The sequence below is a fragment of the Gallus gallus genome, chromosome 1 (genome assembly GCF_016699485.2).
Source record: "Gallus gallus isolate bGalGal1 chromosome 1, bGalGal1.mat.broiler.GRCg7b, whole genome shotgun sequence".
NCBI classification, from domain to species: Eukaryota; Metazoa; Chordata; class Aves; order Galliformes; family Phasianidae; genus Gallus; species Gallus gallus.
The window spans coordinates 143,934,797-143,951,662 of NC_052532.1; the positions used below are offsets into that span (position 1 = coordinate 143,934,797).

General features: G+C 37.9%; 1 protein-coding gene across 3 annotated transcripts in view; it reads left to right on the forward strand.

The window, feature by feature from the left end:
• Positions 1-16,866, forward strand: part of TMTC4 (transmembrane and tetratricopeptide repeat containing 4) — a 57,050-nt gene that overhangs the window by 26,953 nt on the left and 13,231 nt on the right. For all 3 annotated transcript variants that reach the window (XM_015274971.4, XM_416968.8, XM_015274975.4), the window contains exons 7-11: positions 3,031-3,123; positions 5,736-5,897; positions 6,654-6,856; positions 8,529-8,700; positions 8,782-8,913. In XM_015274971.4, coding sequence (XP_015130457.1) covers positions 3,031-3,123; positions 5,736-5,897; positions 6,654-6,856; positions 8,529-8,700; positions 8,782-8,913 — 762 coding nt within the window. The remainder of the gene's footprint in view (positions 1-3,030; positions 3,124-5,735; positions 5,898-6,653; positions 6,857-8,528; positions 8,701-8,781; positions 8,914-16,866) is intronic.

Genomic DNA, 16,866 nt, shown 5'->3' on the forward strand with positions numbered 1-16,866 from the left:
CAGAGTCCAGAAGGTTCCTGCTATGCTTGAAAGATAAGTTTCTGGTGCAAGTAGTGGAGGAGGAGCCAGTGAGGATAGGTGCGCTGCTGAACCTTGTTCTTACAAACATGGAGGGACTGTTTGGGAACTTAAAGCTTGGTGGCAACCTTGGATGCAGTGACCACGAGACAGTGGAATTCAGGATTTTATGTGGAAGAAACAAGGTAATAAGTAGGAATGCAACCCTGGACTTCAGGAGAGGCAACTTTGACCCCTGCAAGGACTTGGAGGTTTTGCATGGATTAGAGCATTGGAAGATAAGGGGCCCAAGAGAACTGGTTGACATTCAAGCATTACTTCTTCCAAGCTCCAGATCTATGCATTCCTAAGAATAAGTAGTCAGGCAAAGTTAGCAGGAGAATCATGTGAATGAGCAAAAGAACTCATGGAAAAATGCAAATGGAAGAAGAAAGTCTATGGAATGTGGAAAAGCAGTCTGGCCAATTGGCAGGAATATCAGAACATTGTCAGGACATGCAGGGATGCAACAGGGAAGGCCTGCTTGGAATTAAGTTTGGCAAGGGAGGTCAAGAACAACAAGAAAGGCTTCTTTAAGTATGTCAGTGGCAAAAGGAAGACTAGGGAAAATGTGGGTTTGCTATTGAATGAGGTGGATGCCATGCTATTGGAGGACACTGAGAAGGCAGAGATACTGAACACCTTCTCTTGTTTCAGTCTCTACTCGTTGGGAATCCTGGACCCTGGAGGTAAGAGAGAATTTGGGGAAAGGAAAACCCCCTTGATCAAGGAGGACATGGTCAGGGGTCATGTAGGGAAACTAGACATATACAAATCCAGGGACCCCAATGAAATGCACCCATGTGCTGAAGGAACTGGCAGAAATGATTGCCATACTGCTCTCTTATTATCTTTGAAAAGTCACAGAGAATTGAAGAAGTGCCTGAGGACTGGAGGAAAGCCACTGTCTAGAAGGGCAAGAAGGAGGAGCCAGGAAACGATAGACCAGCCAGCCTCTCCTCTGTCCCTGGAAAGGTGATGGAGCAGCTTATTCTGGATATCGTCTCCAAGCAGGTTGAAGAAAACCAGATTATCAGGAATAGTCAACATAGATTCACCAAGGGAAAATCATGCTTCACTAACCTGATAGCCTTGTGATATCATGACCAGCTGAGTGGATGAGGGAAGAGCAGTGGATGTTGTATACCTTGACTTCTGCAAGGCTTTTGACACTGTGTCCTAGAACATCCTTGCAGTTAAGCTTAGGAAGTGTGGGATAGATGAGTGAGCAGTGAGGTGACTTGAGAACTGGATAACTGACAGAGCTCAGTGTTGTGATCAGTGGCACAGGGTCCAGTTGGAGCCCTGTAGCTAGCAGTGTTCCCCAGGGGTGAGTACTTGGTCTGGTCTTGTTCAACAGCTTCATCAATGACTTGGATGAAGGGCAAGTTTTACTGATGATACTAATCTGGGAGGACTGGCTGACACACTAGAAGGCTGTGCTGCCATTCAGTGAGACCTAGACAAGATACAGAGCTGGGCATAGCTGATGAGGCTCAACAAGGGCAGATGTGGAGTCCTACACCTGGAGAAGAATAACTGCACACATCAGTAGAGATTAGGGGTTGACCTGGTGCAGAGGAGCTCTGCAGAGAAGGACCTGGGTGTTCTGGTGGACAACATATTGACCATGAGCCAGTAGTGTGCCCTGGTGACCAAGAAGGCCAATGGTATCCTGGGGTGCATTAAAAAGAGCATAGCCAGTAGGTCAAGGGAGGTTCTCATCCCCCTCTACTCTGCCCTGGTGAGGCGACATCTGGAGTACTGTGACCAGCTCTAGACTCCTCAGTTCAAAAAAAGGGGGAACTTTTGGAGGGAGTCCATCAAAGGGCCACAAAGATGATTCAGGGCCTGGGGCATCTCCCTTATGAAGAAAGGCTGGGAGACCTGAGACTCTTCAGCCTGGAAAAAAGAAGAGTGAGAGGGGATTTTATCAATATGTGTAAATATCTAATGGACAGGAGTCAAGTGGATGGGGCCAGGCTTTTTGGTGGTGTCCACCAACAGGAGAAAGGGTAACAGGCAACCTGGAACAGATGAAGTTCCACCTGAATACAAGGAAAAACTTTACTTTGAGGGTGACAGAGCACTGGAATAGGCTCCCCAGAGAGGCTGTGGAGTCGTCTTCTCTTGAGATATTCAAAACCTGCCTGGTTGCTTTCCTGTGTAACTTACTCTAGGAAACCCATTAGCAGAGGGGTTGGACTAGATGATCTAGAGGTCCTTCCAATCCTTATGACTTGTGATTCTGTAATTATTTGAGCTAGAAGGTACAGAATTTTTACTTGATCTGGATTTTTTTTATTCATTTGCTAGGATTTATTTGCATTGCTAAGATGATGGTATTTATTCTCGTGTGGAGGGACAAGGGTCAAAAGGATGACAGGATAAATCATATATTAAAAAGATTGCTTCTGGGCTGAATGTATTTTTCAGTAAGATTCTTACCTTTCTAATCTCCATGTAAGTGATACAAAAGCCTTGTAATTGCCAGCTGACCCCTCTATGTGAAACCATGCCACACTCCAGCCTATCTCCCCTCTTTTCCCTATGATGGTTACACTTTGTTCTAAATCTTTCCGTGCCTGATACTATTTTTACTGACTTTTTTCTTCCATTTAGTTTATTGGGGTAATTTCCAAAGTAATAGTCAGTTTGAAACTGTTGTAACCATATGGGCCATAGGTTGCTGGTACCTGGTATCCTCGCAGCATTATTGGATGTAGCAGGAGCATACCCAACACAATAGTGTGATGTTCCACTCATCAGAGCACTGGTTCTTAATTTCTCGTTCTGCCATCATTATTAGCAACATATCTGTTATCCACTTGTTTGGAATCAGGGTTAAGATGTAAAATGTAGAAGTGGAATATAGGATGTATTTTTTTAAATTGGTTTTTGGGTAGCTACGTCATCTTACTTTTTATTTACTTAAAAAATATATCTTTTTTTTTTTTTTTTTTGGTTGCTTAGGGTTTGAATGCAGTGTTTGATGCACTGGTGATTAACAAGCTAAATATTTTGGAGATCATTCAAAAATTACTACGTAAGGACAAGTTATTGGAGGTGAGTCCTTAGAAGTTTTGTTCATTCTTGTTGATCAGTCATGTACCAAAAGAGAGAGATGTGACTTCTGTCAGTTTTGGTGTTGTTGAGAATTAAAGAAAATGAGAGATTTTCAGCCAGCTAAGTCAGACAATTGTGCGGTTAAATCTTTGCAGCAATGTGAGTAATAATGGAATAACATGTGAGTAATGGAATAACATTAGAAATGTATTGAAGACAAAAAGCCTGTCCACAGGTTCTCTCAACAGTATCTTAAAACTGGTGTGGACGAGCTGCCTGATGCTACAAGTTCTACAGAAGCCATAGAACTCTTGAAGTGGTTGTTAAACACAGCTTAGTCAGCGCAGGTAGAGGTATTTATTCAGATTCTTGAGGTGCTTAAACAGACATTTGAAAAATAACATTAAAATATTTCTCTGTCCCATTTCCCAACCCTACTAAAATATTGTGCTCTTTTCTTTAGAATATGAATTATCAAACAGGAGACAATTTGTAGTAGACTGGGGATTTGAAAGTAGAATTATTCAAGCTCTGATAGATCCTAAGGTTGGATATCTACTTCTGTTGATACTGCTTTATCTAGTATTGGATCACATGAAATTTAACACCTATTATTTGTTGTGGGATTGTAATCATAAGCAAATCACAAAAACAGTCATCCTCAGGTTAGCAATTGATAGCAGCCAAATAGATCAACAGACTACTTGAACATCACTGCTGTTAAACGGGTAAATCATTTACCTCTCCCACGCAAGGTTCAGCAAGGCAAAGGGAATGTATGTTCATTGGAATTTATAGTGATTGGTAGTTTCACTGTAGAGAACTCTTGCTCATATTTCTAAGTAGCACAAGTCCTATGGGACTGTTAAATTGCTTCATGAAGTATGGCAACGTTCCTGAGAAGCTTTGCAGGGAAATCAGTGAAAGTGGAATCTTCAGAACTGAAACAATAGATTTGTGCGGGAATGGATGGGAGGTGCAGGAATATGTCAGGAAGCAAGCAAGAATACTGAAGAATTGAGTTGTATCATGACAGTAATGTCAACCAGCGTAAGAAAAGGAAGGAGTCTAGAGTTGTAGGGAACTAAAGCAGATCCAGCTCAAAATGAAAGTGATGGAAATGTGTCAGGGTCAAACTTTTTTGGAGAATTACTCTTTAAGCATGAGCAGCTCAAAGCAATATACTTCTGTTTTGTGATCTTAAAGCAGTGCTGTCTAGGTGAGAAAAACATAGAATGCATCTTTTCTTTATCATCTTTATATAAAAGTAATTAATTTTAGCTCCTGCAACCTAAAAAAAATGCGTTCCAGTCTTTTCACTGAAGTGTATTTAAATTTCATCTGTTCTGTCTCGTTGAAAGGCAAGTCGTAAATTTTTAATTGCACACTTTTTTTTTTTTTTTGCCCTCTTGATTTGAGAGACTGCTTTCAGTTTGATGCCAGATTTCAGTAAACTCTAAATCAAAGGCAATAAGACATATGGTAACATTTCTCCCACTTCTAAAATTCTGCTTACTAAGAGATTTTGTGCTTTGTGAAGTGTGGCCTTTAGGAAGCTGCACGCGCCATTAAATGAAATTAAGCCTGGGACGAGACTTCTTATGTAATTACTTTGTAATAAGACATATAAATTGTCACTATGCAGTTTTCCTTCACAGCACAATTTTGTTACCAAAAAAAAAAAAAGTATTTAGCAATCATTTGCTTGAAATCCTCGTTGTAATGACTTTTGTTACTGAGATGTGCAAATTGGAAATAGCCATTTGAGCACAAAGGCTAGCTTATGTAAATTCACCATTACAAACTTATTTCGTTATGTGTTTAAGTAAATATTTTATGATGATTCCCCTGTCAGCTACAAATATTGAAAGCTCATCTGAATATTTCTTTTAAACTTAACTTTTCCATCATTTTAGAGAATAAATACCTTCAACCAGGACACTGTTAGATCTCATGCTCAGTAAGACATTTTTTTTTCCATAGTCTTCAGCAAAAGCTAGTATTGACTCATAAATAATTATGGTGATGCTTGCTAATCAGTGTATTTCAATCATAGATGGTAATAATCAGCATGCTGGCTCTTATGGAGGACATAGAGAACAGATCATGTATAACTATCAGGTTTTTAAAGGAAATAGCATATTTAAAGCGTATCAGGCTAAAGGACGAAGATATGAATAAAGGAGAGCTAGTACTTCAGATCACATGACCACATTTATCAGGATCCAGTCAACACCTTCATGTAAAAATCCACTGTTTATCAATGTTTTCATCTTCAGAGATGTTCAGCAGAGAGGGAAGTGGTTCAGGTGACCCCTAATTTCGGAGGAACTCTTGCCTTCAGTCTGTTTTTTCTCTTAGGACTTATTGAGGCTGCTTAGATTAATTTCAACCATCAGGCTTAGGCTGCTCTAAGAGAGTCCTACACCAGTGTAACACAGGGAGTTAGAGAGACATTATAGAGAAGTTTGACATTTTTCTTGTAACTGCAAAAGTAAGACAAATGTCAATTAATAACCTCTCTGAAATGGTGGCTGAAAGGAGGTGAATATAGTAAGGAAAAGAAGAAAATATTTGCTTTTAAATGCTTTTTCTTTCTTTCTTTCCCATAGAGTGCTGGTCTGCTAAGGAAAGGACTGCTTTTCAGGATAACTCTTCTGATGTCTGGAGGGGCTAGTATACTTTATATACGCTGGAGGATTATGGGCACAGGGCCACCAGCTTTTACTGAAGTAGACAACCCAGCTTCATTTGCAGATAGTTTGTTTGTGAGAGTAAGTTATGATGCTGATTTTTTTTTTCTGACATGCCTAGAAAATTTGTCTTGGCCATCTAATTAAATTTTCTTCTGTGTTTTAAAGAAACAAAATGTGCAATCCTTATGTTGTGAGATGTATGATGAGTCACCTCCCTTGTGCTTTGTGATTTTCTGCTGCTTTTTTTTTTAAAACCTATACCTTGAATATTCTTTGTATTCAATTTAGTATGCACTGCATACATGGAAATGTGTTTCCATTTATTCACTACTTTTTTTCATGCTTGCCAGTGATTAGCTTTTGCTGCATTTCATTCTTTTTCCACATACTGTATTTGACTCTTCATCTGTTCCTTCACAATTGAAGAAAATATCATACAGTTCTGGTCTGGTGCATTTGGAGTATGTTTTGGTTGTACACTTCTGACTGTATTAAGTCTGGGTTTGGAGATGAGAAGTGAAGGATGTTGGTTTTTGACGTTTTCTCCTGTTCTGAGAAATTCTTTCTACGCGTGGATGTTGGTTGCACAGTTTAGAATTGTGTTTCCCTTCTCTGAATAGGAGAGCCTCATAGCTGTATTTGGAAAAAAAAAAAAAGTTAATTTCACAGCTGTAACATATGTGGTCTACAGCTGGATGCAGCCTGACAGAATTTAAGGCCTATTTTGTAAGGAATGCTTCACAATAACAGAAATGGTAGAAAAGAACTAAAGTTTCTTCCCCTCACGCTTAAGTTTAGTATCAAATAAATGTTTGTTTTCTTTTTGACTGACAGGCTATAAACTATAATTACTACTATTCACTGAATGCATGGTTGCTGTTGTGTCCCTGGTGGCTGTGTTTTGATTGGTCAATGGGTTGCATACCCCTCATTAAATCCGTCAGTGACTGGAGGATAATTGCACTAGCAGCACTTTGGTTCTGCCTAATTGGCCTGATATGCCAAGCTCTGTGCTCAGAAGACAGCTATAAGAGAAGGTAAGAGACAGTGATGAATTTTAAATGGCTGGACAACTTGAGTACAGTATTATTTTGTTAAATTCCGTACTGATAATTTTAACAATTCAGTGGAACCGGTGTCTAGCAAAATGCAGTTCAAATAAATATTTATAGCCGTCATTACAGTTTTATCCCAATTTGGGCCCATCACTGTACACTGACTAGTGGGAAACACTTGGAGGGGGAAATACGGATGGCTGCTTTATTCTTCTCCTGAAATGGCACTGTAGGTGGTAAGAAGTAATCTGTGTTCAGAACAGAGCAGTGTGTTGTTGACATGACTTCTTCTAAGTCATCATCTCTTTTAATTCTCTCTCTTAATAATGAAAATAAGAGATGTGCTTTGACAGGAGGTACAAATGCTAGTCATGCAATTAATAAATAAAACACTGACCCCTAGTATCTACTGAAGAAATAATTTGTACTTTACCAAAAGAAACTGAAAATATATTGTTAACTATGCTGTCTCACTTGAGGATTTCAGCTTAATTTTTGTTAGCTTTTGTCTGTTTCTGTGGATTTTATATATAATTAATTCTCAGCTCCTTCACATTTTTCAATGTGAAAATCTCAGTCACAATGAGATCATTCTGTTTTTCAAAGTACTGAATGTTTCCTTTTTCTTTCTGTGGTATTGTGTAATTTCATTTCTTTGCTTGCATCTCTTCAAAGACTAACCTTCCTTTCCTTTCTTTCCATACTCACTTGTAATTTGTACAGTTGAAATCATTTTGGAGAGGGGTAGAATTCTTGTTACAAGTGTCATCATACTCTCTAGAAAAAAAACACACTAGGCCAATATTGCTGAATCATTTTTTAGTAAAAAGTAAAAACCAAGTAGTGAAGGCCATGCACAATGAGGGGGGAAAAAAAAGACTAACAGGTACCTTACTGTAGATTTGTTATATACATTACAGTGTAGAGATTTAGCTGCAATAAATTTGAGTTCACAACAACTGTTCTGTGGCCTGAAACAGGTTTGGTGTTCATTAGTCCTTTGCAGGGGTAAGGTACCTTGTCTCAGTTTTCTCAGTTGTCTAAGTTCCCTATCTTCCATAGTTACCTGCTGAAGGTTGCTCATTCCTGATATAGGTACCTAAAGCATGAAAGATGAAATACCTCTCTCCACTGACTGTGGAAGGAGTGTAGATGTAGACTGGTACGTGGTTAAGCACAACGTATTCTACTATTAATGTCTTTGTTAGGAAAAAAAAACACTCTCAGTTGGAAACGTATCTAAGTTATTTCTTCAAGCGACCTGTATTTTTTCCCCCTTTTTTACAGTCTTCTTAGTTCCAAAACTAGACAGGCAGCTTTCATCATTAATTCTCTTACCTGTATATTTTAAATAGAAATTACATAATTACATAATTAATGTTTAATGGGATTATTTTCCAGTTTTGAAGCACGAGGTTTTCTTTTCTGGTAATTATAGCTAAGATTTTAAAAGTGCATAATAGAGTGAAGTGTCAAAATCTTATTGAAGCCTAATCTGACTTTTTTATGTGGCTCCCAAATGCTGCTTTTGAATGCCCTGCCCTATATGCACTTTTTTTCCTACATTTTTTAAAATAAACATTGTATGTCAAACGAAAAAGGTACTTTTATTAACCTTTGTGGCTAATTTGATCATCTTGTTTCTTGTTTACAGAATTCTTACACTGGGACTTGGATTTCTAATTATCCCTTTTCTTCCTGCAAGCAACCTGTTCTTCCGTGTAGGATTTGTTGTTGCAGAGAGAGTCATCTACCTCCCCAGTATTGGCTATATCATTCTGTTTACATATGGATTTAGTCTCTTGAGTAAGCAAGCCAAGAAAAAGGTACCATCAAAACAGTCAGTTAGACTGATGAAGTGCTTCACTTGAATGATTTGATTCTTAACTTGTCTCTCTTTCGTTAAGAAAATTCTTGCTGTGGCAGTACTTGGAATCTTACTGATGAACATTATGCGCTGTGCGCTCCGTAGCAGTCAGTGGAGGTCAGAAGAACAGCTTTTTAGGAGCGCACTGTCTGTATGCCCTCTCAATGCAAAAGTAAGTCAGTTGTGTACTTTTAACCTTTTTCTTTTTTCTTTGTAAGTGTTTTTTAAAAATGCTTTGAATTTTGGAATGAAGGCAGTCTTATGTGTAGTCAATGAATTGTGGTACAGCAGACTTCACAGTTTTCACTGGGGGAGGAGTAGGACATTCGACTTATCAGACACCTTAAATGATAGTATTAACTCCAGTTGAAACAGCAGACAGTGCAAATTACAGTTTAGTATTATTTTGAGTTGTAATTCAGAACTTGGGGGATGGGGATAGGGAAGGAGAGGAAAAAGGGGAATATACTTCAGGAAAGGGCATCCAGTCAAATCATGTGCTAATAAAATCTCTTAAAAGAGTTGATTGTACAATTGCAGGTTATTACAACAAAATATCAGAGAGAATTTAAATAAGTTGCAGAGTTCTCGCCTGAATAGTTTATATACTGTGATTTTAGAACCCTTTCACTGGCATATATAGCCAACGCAGCTAAGGCAGAAAGAAACATATTGTCTGTGTATCTACAAGACATGAGGTGAAATCTTTGCTCCTACTTCTTCTCTTTTACAGTGGCTGAATGAGCTAGGCTTCAGACACAGAAATTAAGGAAAACTGCAATATTCCTTTCAAGACTTAGTGAGAGAAAAAGGCATAGGTGGGATTGATGTTCCATTGCACTGAATGAACATCAGTGATTGGCATTGTAGACTGAATCTAGCCTGCCCACAGAGGTGAGCTCTGCAGCAGTTCTTAAATAGCTGAGACCGGGATCTGTTGGACTATACCACAGAGCCCTGATGTCTGAATTTTAGAACAGACTATCTTCAGTAAGCCTGGGAATGGGAATCCACAGCTTGCTAATAACAACACATGGATGTTTTGCAAAATTAGATTTCTGTAATCTAAAGCTGTATATAGAAAATACAGATCAAGATATAGAATTTGAACAGATACCTGTGAACACTCAACTTTGTGAGAATAAAAAATATAGCATCTACTGGAATACAAATATGCAGCAGTGATCTCTAAAAAGCATTGATGGTCAATATTTACAACATAGTTATGTCTTTCAACAATTTCGGATTTCAATACATAGAAAAAGTGCTATTGTATTTTACTGCAGCAGTGGTAAGTAGCCATCTTCTTTTCTATGATGACCACAGTATATCTTGTCTACTGAATGAGAAGTGCGTACTCTAAATGGAGCAAATGCAGTCTGCTTTTTTGTGTGTAGTTCTATCCATCTGTTATGGTAAGAGTGCTTTAGACAGATCTACACTCTTTGCCTCTGCTCCAAGGTCCTTGGACACCAGCCATGTCTGGCTGGGAAGCTGTGTAGCTGTGTTCACACAGTGCTGTGCTTGAGCCGATAAGCTGTGTGCAAGCTACTGAACTAATGCAGCTGGTTCAAAGCCAGCGAGTGTACAGGGAAAACGAGCTTGTGTTTGTCAACACTAGGCTATGTAGACATGCCTGGGCTGTATTGATACTAGTGACAGCTTGCACAAATAGCGAGCATGAGGATGTGAACGGGGAGGCTTTTATAGATTCACATTCCAGCTTTCTTTAATGAGTAACTTTGAAACTGCAGTATTAGGGAACTTGACTAGCCAAGAACAATAGAGAACCCATTTGTAAGAGCCAGTCTCTTCTTTTTTTTTTTTCATAATGGATTAGCTACATCTAGTCAACTTTGGCAAAGATCAGTGTAAAAATTGGAACTAGGTTCTATTTTAGTCTTCTGTTGTTATCAAGAAATTGCAGACTTCCTTTAAAACTAGTTCCACAGGACTTTTCATTGGCCTTTTCAGTAGGAGGATGATTCAGACCAAAAGACGAAATTCAGGTGATAAGTTTTTTTTTTGTTATTTTTCTCGGAATGTCTTTGATCTGTGTAAAGTGGTCGTGCTTTGATTCCATTTTGTAGCAGGGTTCCAAAATCTCCACGTGTCTCCCAAATACCAACAAGACCTGCAGTTTTTGTAGTACAGCTCTTCTCAATTCCAAATTGTCTGTATGTGAACAGTGTAAGGTAAATTTAATATAATTCTAAGTAACAAGTAGTTACAATAGTGCCTTCTTTAGTTTCAGACTCACATTCTTCGAACATCTCTCTTAGACAGAGGTGTGGAAACTGCAATAAATCAAATTCTCTGGCATAGCTACAAAGCTATCCCCTTGAGAGTGATGAATATATCTGGCTCAAGATGGAGAAATTAAGGATCAACTTTGATAAACATGACCCAGTAATTTTGAAATGTATCGGAAGTAATTGGGTACCATAATGAGGATACAAAGATTTTTGACTTATTTTTTTAAGTTCACAATACAGAAAAGTATATGTTATCTATTTTACATGTATGTATGCATGTGCATTTATTTGTGAGAAAGAGAAAGAAGGATGTTATAGCTATGTCCAGGACTATGTCGTTCTTGCTTGGTCCTGTATTTAAGTTGGGTTGAAAGATTCGTAGACTGAAGCAGTATATATTTGGCAGTATTTTGCCTAGACGAGCAGAAGGTGCCTGTATATATATTCAGTATTATCACATTTTTTCTTACAGTATAGATTCATTGAATTCCTGCAGCTCAGTGGTGGTGTGCACCAGTGTGAGTTAGAACCAGGCCAGTCGTGTCTCTACTAAAGCAAATTTTGTAAGCAGTTACGTAAGCTCTTTTCTGATGGTGACAATTTACAGGTCGTTTATGAATTACAAATAATTCAGTGCTAGTGGCTTAGAAAAGACTCAATGGATTTAACTGAGTCTTTTCATTGATGCCAGTGCGTTGCAAGTTAATCCAGAAGTGCTTTGTTGAAGAACTAGAATATCTGATTACAGGCTATGATAAAACCCTAACTGCAGTTTGACCATATCAGATTACTGGCTTGGTATTCATCCCCTTAGGCTTAGACATCTACATCTGAGTGAGTCAGGTTCCCTTTATACCTGGGGAAGAGAAACTGTCCCTTTTATCACATGGTTTATCTTCACCTTAAGCTACATGACTGATGCAGGGCAGAAGGACTGCACCCTGTTCTGTGTATTTCTCTTCACTGGTTATGAAAGAAGATCTCAGAACTACCTCAGCTGTGTATACGTAAGGTTTGTGAGGTTTTGCCCTTGTCCGAGTGCCATTCATTATTTCTAGGCATCACTGTATTGCTTCTCGCTCTTTGAGGTCGTAATACACTGTTCCCTTTCAATTTTAAAGAATATTCCTGTCCTGAAGATGCTCATCTCATTGGTGTTTTCTGCAATAAGTTACTGTTCAAAATTCCAAGTTGCTTTTTCTTGTTTTTTAGCAAAGCCGTGAATCAGAATCCAAAAATAGACAGTGCCTATTTTTGATGACTTCTTCTAATTGATTTTTTAAAATCCACTTATGTAACAACATTTCTGTAATACCTCAGCAAGGGAGTTATGATACTCTGAACAGAATGTGCTGCTAAGCAGTCTGCCTTGAGATATTAAGGGTGGTGAGCATAGGAAGTTCCGGATCAATATACAAAGGAGCTTCTTCGCAGTAAGGGTGACGGAGCACTGGAACAGGCTGCCTAGCGAGGCTGTGGATTCTCCTTCCCTGGAGATATTCAAGACCTGCCTGTACGCCTACCTGTGCAGCCTGCTGTAGGGAGTCTGCTTTGCAGGATAGTTGGACTCAATGATCTCTGGAGGTCCCTTCCAGCCCCTACAGTTCTGTGATTCTGTAATTCTGTAACTTTGTTCCTGATGCTTCATGCAAACTGTTATTATCACTGGTACAAGTTTATCAAAGACAATTTATCCTCATACTGAAAATGAACAACAGATTTGTTTTAAGACTGTTTTCTCTACTTTCTTAAAAAGCCTTGTAAAACATCTTCGTGACAGGACAAGATTTATTGCAGTTTAAGGTTTTATGAAGCTGATCTAGAGGGAACTTCCTTTAGATATTGAAAATTCTATGTTAGCTATTAAAAGGGGATTATCTTCTGAAAAGGATACCTTAAATGCTGTAGGCTGTATTTTTAGAGGTTAACCAATGTTTTGTTGCATGGATAACGTTTTAGATGTCAGTTGCTTTGTATATGAGTATTGTAATGCAGAAGAACCCTTAGAAGATATTAGCTGCACAAACAAAAGGGGAAGATAAAGAAAAAAAAAAGAAGGAAAGCATTGTTTTATTTGGAAAACAGAATTTCTGTAGCAGAGGAAAGAGAAGAGTGTTTGATGGAAGAAACTGGCATTGAACTGAATCATCTGCCTGTTTCTGTACAAATTTTGACATCTGTGTGCTGCTTCCATCCTTTTCAGCAAGTGTTCGTATTTGTTGAAAAGGTGATTATAAGCAGTGAGCAAGAGAGAATAAAATAGTCAATAATCAGTGCTCCAGCTGAGCACTGTATGTATTTCCAAGATGATACTACATTTCAATTTCTTCCTGTACTGTTTCGAGGCAGGAAATAGGGTGTGGGTGGAACAAGAAATTGGTTTGACATTAATGATGACTTTGTACAGGGAAAATCTGTTCTTTTTTCTTATTTTCTTCCTCATTTGAATGTGTATGCACATTTAAACACTTGAGTAAGAGTTCAAGCACCACGTGTGTCTAACCATAACATACAATGCTTTTATCTTTTTATAATGACATCTTAGACCTGTTGAGGTATTAAGAGCAGACAAACACAGAGCCTAGTGCTAGCCCATGATGCCATGGTTATGTTAACTTTAAATATGGCCTGTGTGTTGAAATCAACTAGCTTTTCTCATGGGGTATTTTTAGTATATTGCTCTTTCTTAATGGCCCTTGCTGCAGAGAGTGCTGTGTTGTTATGCATCTCTGAGAAATGTTCATTTTAGAACTATTACTGTAAAGTAATTACCTGTTTAAGTTTGATAAAGGAGCAAGTGGGCATAATGTAATATGTCATTTTCAGTTAATATCTATCTTTAGTGCTCATTTAGTAATGAAATGGTATGTCTGTTCTTAAGTGTATCATCAGGAAAGGCAAATCCTCTCCCAGGTTGGCATGGGTGGTATCTGTTAAGCCAATGAACCATGTTTCTGGAGGTTAAATTTAAAGCATCTTACTGACCTGCCACTTATAAAAGCCAGATTCTTCCCACCTGTGGGTATGTGGGAAGTGTCTGTCCCTGTGTTGTATGGATAGATAGGGTTTGTAGGAGAGATCAGGGAGAACTACAGCCCTGTGCTTAGCAGGGGGCATACACGTTGTTTGTAAACCTGGTTGAGGAGAGTAGGGCAAAAGTCTGATCTTGACACCTCTCTAATTCCCAGAGAAGCGAGAGACATGACTGTATAACCAGAATAACCTGCACCTTTCCAATGATTCTGTATCCTTAGAAACAATTCCTGATTCTGTTCTTAAGATAAAGATTTTATTGCACGTTTGTCCCCAGTAAATTAGCTTGGAAGCTGTTTTGTTGCTGGAAGTTTATGGTAGGCTGAGGGTTTCCTTTGGCTTGCTTACTGTAATTTTTCTTCTCTTATTTTCTTCTGTGTCACCATATAGAGAGGAGCTGAGGTTACAGTTTCTCCTGAAAGGGAAGTGGGAAACATATACAACAAGGAAATCTTAATATTCTGGAAAACTGTGTAGAAACATTGTTCCTTTCACACAGAAACTCTATCTGAGAACAGAAGAAAAGTGTGGAGAGAAAAAAAGATTGTTTTAATGAGCAGTAGTTTATTTAAATAGCTTTGTTATCAGTTTTAATACTGTAATAGATCATTCTAATTCAGATCACAAAACATGCATGTACACCTAAGATTTTGTTTGATGTTCTGACTTGAAAGAATTGATATGTTTTGGGTTTCTACAAGCTAAACGATTCTATTTACATGAGAAGAATATGCTTTTCGCTGCTCTTTTAGATAGAAATGGACCACAAGAAGTTCCACACTGCAAGAAACTGAGGCAAAAATAGAGTCTGAAAGTGCAATGCTGACTGACTCCTAACACAAGACAACTGAAACATATGTTTCTAAGACTGAGTGGGTGGTATACACAGTTGTGTGGTTGTTTTTTTTTTTCTCATATGCTCTGTCTTCAGTGTTTAATCAAATTCCTTCTTGCAGTAATGCTTATGACGTCTTCAAAATGTACACTGTGAAGAAAAAGACGTTTGTAAAACCTTAGAGAAAGAAATTGAATCTGGTTACTATAGCCTTACTTTGCTTCCTTTATTTTTTTCTGTTTTGCTAAAAGTTATCTTTTATCTGGAAGCACAGCAAAGTTTAATAACCTAATTATCTCTGAATAGATTTTGAGTCTGTAAACTTCAGTGCATATATAATCAAAGCAATCCAGTTTGCTAAGAATGCTGTCATAGTGTGCTGAAAAATTTCTTGAAGAGATGCAAATAACGCTCAGTGCTGGGCAACATTTTTTGTGTGTATTATTTTATTTAATGACCACTTTGAAAGCTATGCTATTTTTTTAATCACAGTAAAGTGGCTTTTATAAATGGCTACGCCTTGATATAAACGTACCATTCTGTTGCTTGTTAGGAATAGGCCTTGTCATTTTTTTTCTGAATGTATGAAGGAAATGTCTGAATATTTTATTTTTTTTCCTTGGAAGCTGTGCTAGAGCTGCTTTTATGAGATGCTGAATCTGTGTGCTGTTTTATATCTTGCAGCCTGAGGAGCTGCTTCTGTGAATGCTTAGTAAGCCTGACAGTATTTTTACTATCTTTAAAACCAATGGAACTACTGTTTCACTTATTTTAGAAAGCATGAAATATGATTTTAACTTGATTTGCTGGTAGCATGGTACTGTATAGTCACAGTCATGTAGAGGTGGTATTCAACAACTAAATGCTGTAACAGTTGAGTTCAAACAGAATTGTGTGTGCTGGATCAATGGGACCCAGGTGTTGTGCCAAACACAATGAGAATTTGAACTTTGATGGACACATGAGACAAAAGTCCTTTTCTGAATGTTTAGGGTGAATTAGAGCTATCTAAATTTATTACAAACCTATCATTACATATTTCAATCAAAATAATTTCTGCGTAGTGTTTTTAAAAGAGATTTAAATCAGATTTTCATGGTATGGAGATAATTACGTTGTATAAGTTTGTTTTAGATGTGACATATCCATTTTGATTTCAAATAGTAAGGTAATTTAAAGCATGAATTCTGATCAAGTTGCAGAGAAATCTATTTTCAGCAATTGGTGGTCACAGTACTTTTATTTCTAAACTTGAGTATTCCTTTGACCAGGTAATGTAGTTTTCTGGCAGTAGGCTTAAAATAGGATTTGAAATGTCTTCCCACTCAGATTTATCCTGAAATTCCTACCTAATCCTTACCATAAATCCAAATGATAGGGATCTTCCCTGTAGTAATCCCAAAACGCTAGATCTTCCCCTTATTTTCAACTTTGTGTAACAGGAAAGGTCTCCAACATGCTGTCAAGGTTGGTTTGTTTCAGAAATGCTGTTTGATATACATTATGAAAGTGGAACAAAAGTAGTTGGGTCTTTTGAGTGGTGAGAAATGGTTGTTTTTCAGTTTATATCAAATTTCTCCTGGCTTACTCTGAAGTGAAAGCAAAGTTTAATCAATACTTAGTGTTGTAGTTTATCTTCTACTGCGGTGGATTTGAATGAGTCAGATTTACTCATCTGACAAATAATAGAAATGAAGGGTAAGAGGTCTCCATATAAAGAGTCTTATGGACAGTGCGATGACCTCATTTACAATGTCAGGAAGTGGAATAATCTTTCTTAGCTAGCTAGAACAGGTAAGCTGATTTATTCATTCCTAAGATTTTGGTTTTTACAGCTTTCATTCTATATATTGTCCAACCTGGAGAATCCACCTACCACAAAAAAAACAGCAGTTACTGACATAAATACTGACAGTATCTATTTGGAGTAATAATTTTTAGCAACACAAATCCGTACAATCTGGGACTGTATAGCATCTGGTGAAATGTTCATCTGTGTTTT